Source organism: Bombina bombina, chromosome 9, assembly GCF_027579735.1.
Source record: "Bombina bombina isolate aBomBom1 chromosome 9, aBomBom1.pri, whole genome shotgun sequence".
Taxonomy (NCBI): domain Eukaryota; kingdom Metazoa; phylum Chordata; class Amphibia; order Anura; family Bombinatoridae; genus Bombina; species Bombina bombina.
In genome coordinates, this window is record NC_069507.1 from 111,329,312 (window position 1) to 111,337,149 (window position 7,838).

General features: G+C 37.9%; 1 protein-coding gene across 1 annotated transcript in view; it reads left to right on the plus strand.

Annotated features, from left to right (window-relative positions):
• The window catches only part of KIF20B (kinesin family member 20B), a 627,757-nt gene extending 623,438 nt beyond the window's left edge, over positions 1–4,319 (plus strand). The window contains exons 21-22 of the mRNA XM_053692918.1: positions 3,350–3,495; positions 4,079–4,319. Of these exons, the coding sequence (XP_053548893.1) occupies positions 3,350–3,495; positions 4,079–4,156 (224 nt within the window). The 3' untranslated portion in view covers positions 4,157–4,319. The remainder of the gene's footprint in view (positions 1–3,349; positions 3,496–4,078) is intronic.
• The last annotated feature ends 3,519 nt before the right edge of the window (positions 4,320–7,838 follow it).

Below are 7,838 nucleotides of genomic sequence, written 5' to 3' on the forward strand. Positions count from 1 at the left end.
CGTATGCGGATCTTGTCCGGATGGCCTCTTGCCAACCGTGGACTCTTCCGTTAAGACCAGACCTTCTGTCACAAGGTCCTTTTTTCCATCAGGATCTGAAATCCTTAAATTTAAAGGTATGGAGATTGAACGCTTGATTCTTGGTCAAAGAGGTTTCTCTGACTCTGTGATTAATACTATGTTACAGGCTCGTAAATCTGTATCTCGAGAGATATATTATAGAGTCTGGAAGACTTATATTTCTTGGTGTCTTTCTCATCATTTTTCCTGGCATTCTTTTAGAATACCGAGAATTTTACAGTTTCTTCAGGATGGTTTAGATAAGGGTTTGTCCGCAAGTTCTTTGAAAGGACAAATCTCTGCTCTTTCTGTTCTTTTTCACAGAAAGATTGCTATTCTTCCTGATATTCATTGTTTTGTACAAGCTTTGGTTCGTATAAAACCTGTCATTAAGTCAATTTCTCCTCCTTGGAGTTTGAATTTGGTTCTGGGAGCTCTTCAAGCTCCTCCGTTTGAACCTATGCATTCATTGGACATTAAATTACTTTCTTGGAAAGTTTTGTTCCTTTTGGCCATCTCTTCTGCCCGAAGAGTTTCTGAATTATCTGCTCTTTCTTGTGAGTCTCCTTTTCTGATTTTTCATCAGGATAAGGCGGTGTTGCGAACTTCTTTTGAATTTTTACCTAAAGTTGTGAATTCCAACAACATTAGTAGAGAAATTGTGGTTCCTTCATTATGTCCTAATCCTAAGAATTCTAAGGAGAAATCGTTGCATTTTTTGGATGTTGTTAGAGCATTGAAATATTATGTTGAAGCTACGAAATCTTTTCGTAAGACTTCTAGTCTATTTGTTATCTTTTCCGGTTCTAGAAAAGGCCAGAAAGCTTCTGCCATTTCTTTGGCATCTTGGTTGAAATCTTTAATTCATCTTGCCTATGTTGAGTCGGGTAAAACTCCGCCTCAGAGAATTACAGCTCATTCTACTAGGTCAGTTTCTACTTCCTGGGCGTTTAGGAATGAAGCTTCGGTTGACCAGATCTGCAAAGCAGCAACTTGGTCCTCTTTGCATACTTTTACTAAATTCTACCATTTTGATGTATTTTCTTCTTCTGAAGCAGTTTTTGGTAGAAAAGTACTTCAGGCAGCGGTTTCAGTTTGAATCTTCTGCTTATGTTTTTCGTTAAACTTTATTTTGGGTGTGGATTATTTTCAGCAGGAATTGGCTGTCTTTATTTTATCCCTCCCTCTCTAGTGACTCTTGTGTGGAAAGATCCACATCTTGGGTAGTCATTATCCCATACGTCACTAGCTCATGGACTCTTGCTAATTACATGAAAGAAAACATAATTTATGTAAGAACTTACCTGATAAATTCATTTCTTTCATATTAGCAAGAGTCCATGAGGCCCGCCCTTTTTTTGTGGTGGTTATGATTTTGTATAAAGCACAATTATTCCAATTCCTTATTTTATATGCTTTCGCACTTTTTTATCACCCCACTTCTTGGCTATTCGTTAAACTGAATTGTGGGTGTGGTGAGGGGTGTATTTATAGGCATTTTGAGGTTTGGGAAACTTTGCCCCTCCTGGTAGGAATGTATATCCCATACGTCACTAGCTCATGGACTCTTGCTAATATGAAAGAAATGAATTTATCAGGTAAGTTCTTACATAAATTATGTTTTTTCCATCAGGATCTCAAATCATTAAATTTGAAGGTATGGAGATTGAACGCCTAGTGCTTAGTCATAGAGGTTTCTCTGACTCAATGATTAATACCATGTTGCAGGCTTGCAAATCTGTGTCTAGAAATATTTATTACCGAGTTTGGAAGACTTACATTTCATGGTGTTCTTCTCATAAATTTTCTTGGCATTCTTTTAGAATTCCTAGAATTTTACAGTTTCTTCAGGATGGTTTGGTTAAGGGTTTGTCTGCAAGTTCCTTGAAAGGACAAATCTCTGCTCTTTCTGTTCTGTTTCACAGAAAAATTGCTAATCTTCCTGATATTCATTGTTTTGTAAAGGCTTTGGTTCGTATTAAGCCAATTTCTCCTCCTTGGAGTCTTAATTTGGTTTTGAGGGCTTTACAGGCTCCTCTGTTTGAGCCTATGCATTCTTTGGACATTAAATTACTTTCTTGGAAAGTATTGTTCCTTTTGGCCATCTCTTCTGCTAGAAGAGTTTCTGAATTATCTGCTTTTTCTTGTGAGTCTCCTTTTCTGATTTTTCATCAGGATAAAGGCGGTTTTTGCGGACTTCATTTAAATTTTTCCCTAAAGTTGTGAATTCCAACAACATTAGTAGAGAAATTGTTGTCCCTTCGTTGTGTCCTAATTCTAAGAATTCTTTGGAAAGATCTTTACATTCTTTGGATGTGGTAAGAGCTTTGAAATATTATGTTGAAGCTGCAAAGATTTCAGAAAGACTTCTAGTCTATTTATCTTTTCTGGTTCTAGGAAAGGTCAGAAGGCTTCTGCCATTTCTTTGGCGTCTTGGTTAAAGCTTTTGATTCATCATGCTTATTTGGAGTCGAGTAAATCCCCGCCTCAGAGGATTACGGCTCATTCTACTAGGTCAGTTTCTACTTCCTGGGCTTTTAAGAATGAAGCTTCTGTTGATCAGATTTGCAAAGCAGCAACTTGGTCTTCTTTGCATACTTTTACTAAATTCTACCATTTTAATGTTTTCTCTTCTTCAGAAGCAGTTTTTGGTAGAAAAGTACTTCAGGCAGCTGTTTCAGTTTGATTCTTCTGCTTATAATTTCAGTTTTTTTTCATTATAAGATTAAAACTTTTGATTTTGGTTGTTTATTCTTTTTTCAATGGAATTGGCTGTCTTTATTTTTATCCCTCCCTCTCTAGTGACTCTTGCGTGGAGTTCCACATCTTGGGTATTTCCTATCCCATACGTCACTAGCTCATGGACTCTTGCCAATTACATGAAAGAAAACATAATTTATGTAAGAACTTACCTGATAAATTCATTTCTTTCATATTAGCAAGAGTCCATGAGGCCCACCCTTTTTATGGTGGTTATGATTTTTTTGTATAAAGCACAATTATTCCAATTCCTTGTTGATGCTTTCGCTCCTTCTTATCACCCCACTTCTTGGCTATTCGTTAAACTGAATTGAGGGTGTGGTGGAGGGTGTATTTATAGGCATTTTGAGGTTTGGGAAACTTTGCCCCTCCTGGTAGGAATGTATATCCCATACGTCACTAGCTCATGGACTCTTGCCAATATAAAAGAAATGAATTTATCAGGTAAATTCTTACATAAATTATGTTTTTTAGGGTTTTCCTTCCCTTTAACATATTTTAAATAATTGTTTTGTTTTTTTTTTCATAGCAAAAAAACTACTTCAGACTATTAGTTCTCCAAAGCCCACAGAAGTGACTGTCTGCGGAAAAGAAAATGAGAGCAAGCCCAAACGAAACAGGAGAAGATTATACACTACTGATATTTCTGTTCCATTAGACATTCCTATTCATCCAGTAAGTGACTTGCACCGTGCACTAACCCATATGCAGTTGTTTGTAAAAATATACCATTAAGGATTGACAAATGAAACCCCAAATTCTTCTTTTAGGAATCCGAAAGAGTATGCAATTTTAAACAACTTTCTAATATAATTCTATTATAGAATTTTCTTTGTTCTCTTGGTATCTTTTATAGAATATACGGGGTGTAAAGTCAGGAGTATGCTTATGTCTGGAGCACTATATGGTAGCAATTTTGCAAGAATGTTATTGATGTGCAAGAACAGTAGATGACAACACTATTTCCTGTTATGTAGTTCTCCAGACATGTGCACGCTACCTATCATCTAGATATCTATTCAACAAAGAAGAACAAGAGAAAAATATACATTTGATAATAGAATTAAATTGGATTTTTTTTTAATATAAAATTGTATTCTCTGTCTGTGTCATGAAAGAAAAATGATTGTATTGTATTTTTATTAATCGATTCTAGTATATTTAGTGGTCAATTAAGTTAAGAGGCTGCAGGTTTTAGCTAATCAAAGATTTGATTTGTATGAAAATTGTTCTCATAAATATGTTTACGTTGTTTCAGATGGTGTTGGACAAAAATGAGAAGGAAAGTGACCACTTAATTATGAAGAGACGCCTACGAACAAGAACTGCTAAATAATGTGTATTTTATTGTGATTATCTGTCATACTAGTAATTATAAACATAATGGGTTGATCACTATCCTTTAGAAAACTTTATCTAAGGATTTTTCTACATAATTTACTGTTAAAGTATATTACGGATTTTTTTAGATAAATCATTTAATAAACTTTTTCAAAGGATTATTGCACTATATATATATATATATATATATATATATATATATATATATATATATATATATAACCTGTAAACACTAAATTGCAAATCATATTTTAATGAAACATTTAATTTACTTTTAAGTGTGTATATATATAAATATTTATATATATATATATATATAGATTTTTAAATCTGCATGGAAACACAATCTTTTTTATTATGTTTTTTTAGAAACTACAATAAATATTACATTGTAGTCGATATTGGTCATTCCCATTCATATGTTTACTACATAAATGACCCTGTCTTCTCTGTTACAAGAAAATGCTTCTTACGCACTCATCCAGTGCATAAGGAGGTCAGGTTTAGTTAGAAACTAAATACATTTTTTTAACAGTTTTTTTAAAACTAACCCTATATATCTCTAACCTTTTCAACGTTATGCCTGTCCAACCATTTGTGATTTTTTTATATTTATGCACAACAGTTTATTGTACAGCGTATTTGTATATATTTCTACAAAAAAAAACCCCTCTGGTTTCCCCCAGAGCAGAGGATTCTTGGTAAACGTATGCAAATAAGCTTCACCTTTTTGCTTCTAATGCCTGTGTTAAACAAGGAATCCCTCATACCGTACCGTATGCAGTTTTAAAGCATAGTAGGAAAAGAAGGATACAGCAAGAGATGTTGCACGTGGAAAACAGTTTTTGTCTTTAGACCTCATTTGCACTTGGTCGATTCCTAGCTTTTTATATCAAATTGGTGTCTTGGCAAAAAAGGAAGGCATGTGATAAATACATTGCTGTAAGTAGTCTCCTTGCATGGACACTTGATAATATGCTAGAGAGTTTTCTAATATCACTCTCTTTACCAAACATAACTAAGTTATTTCACTATGAGCTCGATTTATCAAGCCCTTCTCCTCCCTTTTGACTGCAGGTTTACACAAGAGAACATGCAGTCAGGATTTATCAAGCAGCGGTCATCAGACAGCTGCTTCACTACCCTGTTCAATCTCCTTGGTCTCATCCCACCGAGAAGATTGAAAGCTCCTGTCCGCACGTGAATGGCTGAGCGCGGGCAGGGGGCGGGCTTGCACACAAGTGCAAAGGAACGCTTGTGTGCCATTTTAAATTCGAGAAACAGATTGCTGCCCGCCAGAGGAGAGGTCGGACGGACAGGGGCGAATGTGTACGCCCCAGTCCGCCTGTGGATGATAAATGCAGCCCTAAGTGGTAAGCAGTTCTCCACCTACATGGTATGCAACCTTTTTAAGGCCTCTCTTCTTTATCAGCATATACTATCCTATCTCTGTCTTTGTTTTTTTGTTTTGACTTGTTAAGTAAAGCAGTGTGTGTGCCTGGAGATTTTGTTCCAGCCTGAACACTTTTTCATGTTGAAAGATAGAAGAACATTTTATGGTTAAAGGGACATTCATTTTAAAATTGAATTCTCCTAAAATATTTAGAAAGAGAATAAATAACATTGCAGCAGACATATATTTATTTATTTTGTTTGCTTTTGCTGTAAGCTCAGTTACTTATGTTTTTTGTTCCTAAATGGAAAGAGTCCACAGCTGCATTCATTACTTTTGGGAAATAAGAACCTGGCCACCAGGAGAGGCAAAGACACCCCAGCCAAAGGCTTAAATACACCTCCCACTCCCCTCATCCCCCAGTCATTATTTGCCTTTCGTCCCAGGAGGTTGGCAGAGAAGTGTCAGAAGTTTGTTTTGTCTCTTATGGAGGGTAGTACTCTTCGGCATGGGACGGGTGTTTTAAGTAATCGTATCAGTCTCTCAGTGAGGGCCTGGATGAAAGTTAGAGACCGGAGATGCAGGGAGAGTCTTTCTGCAAAGCCATCCCGACTCATATTAACAGATCCACAAGCAATCGATGTTGTCGAACTTTGCTTCTCTGCCTGCTTTCTTCTCTCAAGTCCATGGCGGAGGCGCTGCTACTATTCGTCACACTTGAAGAACCCTGTTCCACGTCATAGATTCTGGTAAGATCGTTTCATTACTTCTTTAAAATGTATTGTAATTATTTGTTCCTGTACGGTATTATTCTGTGGGTCTTATTAAGTATATGTATAGGGCCTCAGTGAGGCTCCTTTGGTATCTTGGAATCGAGGGTTAATATCTCCCGAGGGGGATTGTTGAACAGGGTTTTTTTTAATCATGCTTGTTATGTAATTCAATCTGCTTATGTGTAGTGTTTACTGGGCTCTTGGCTTGGAACATAAGGGCCTTTGGAAGTGAGGCGACCTAATGGTTGGGCGCGCTTTTTTTGTACTGTATGGTTTACCTTGTGACTGGACGTGTTTGCGTTCTGGTTTTCCATTTCCGCATTCCTGACATTCCTGACAGTGTGGCGACTGAGAAATTCGGTTCTGCTAGTGTCTGGTTCTAGGAGGTGGTGAGTGCCCCAGCCATCATGGGTGTCAGGTGCCGTTAGAGTTTTCCTTAGTCCATATTATTATATTCTCTATCTAGCTATGGAGAATTCTGATGCTGAGACTGTTCAAATTTCAGATTCAGATTCTTTGAGTTGAAGAATGCGAATTGGCCCCATTGACAGGCTCGGGGTATCATGGGACTGCTGAGCCATCCGCCTCTGGGGTTCCTGTCCTCCGAGAGGCGAGTTCCCTACCGTTTTCTACTACTACACATGCGGGTAACCCAGAATATTTTTTTCCCTCCTTGCAGGGTGGCTTGTTCGCCCCGGAGGTTGCAGCACGTTTTCGCTTTCACATATTTTTGGAGATTATTCGCCTGCAAAGTACATATGTTTATTTGCGATTGTGCTTGTGCCCTATGGTCCAGGGTCTTCCTTGGAAGGGCCTTACAGTTCCCTGCGGGTGTGGCTGTCCCTGAGTGTTGTGCCTTTCGTTACAGAATAGCGCACCTTCGCGTTTTACTCAGACATGTTTTTGAGTTATTGGATGATCCTATCCTACGGGAATCCGCAGTCTTCTGCTTCGAATGGCTCACTTCATTAGACATGAGGGGATGACATAATCTCCAAATCGTCTGCTTATTGAGATCTTTCCCAGTTTTTGTTTGGAAGATCAGGGTTCCATTTTGCTGGTCCTGAGGGTATGCCTGTTTTATTCCTGGGCGTTAACCTACGGATTGTCTTATATTTTTTTTTTTATCCGGTTAGGATGTCTCTTATTTTCGATTATGTGTTTCCTTCGGGAACTTCTGGGATCGACTCTCTCTGGTTTGCTTCTTCGGAAGTTTAAGGGACACGTTAGTCCTATATTTTCTGTTTTACCTTCCCCTCTGAGGGAAGATTTAGGCTACTTGACAGTTATGACCCCAGCTGCAGCTGGTCCTGCTGTGATTCAGATCTTCTGTCTCGTGACGTATCAGATACGTGGCACCAGTTCTGCTTGGCTGGTCCGGTAGGGCGCTGAATGTTCACATTATTATTTGTGTGTTTTCTTGCCTTTCTTTACAAGTTCAGCTAAGCATGTTAACGGAGGACTTTGGGTCCGTATGGCAGGGAGGATTGTGTCAGTCCTTATTCAGCCTC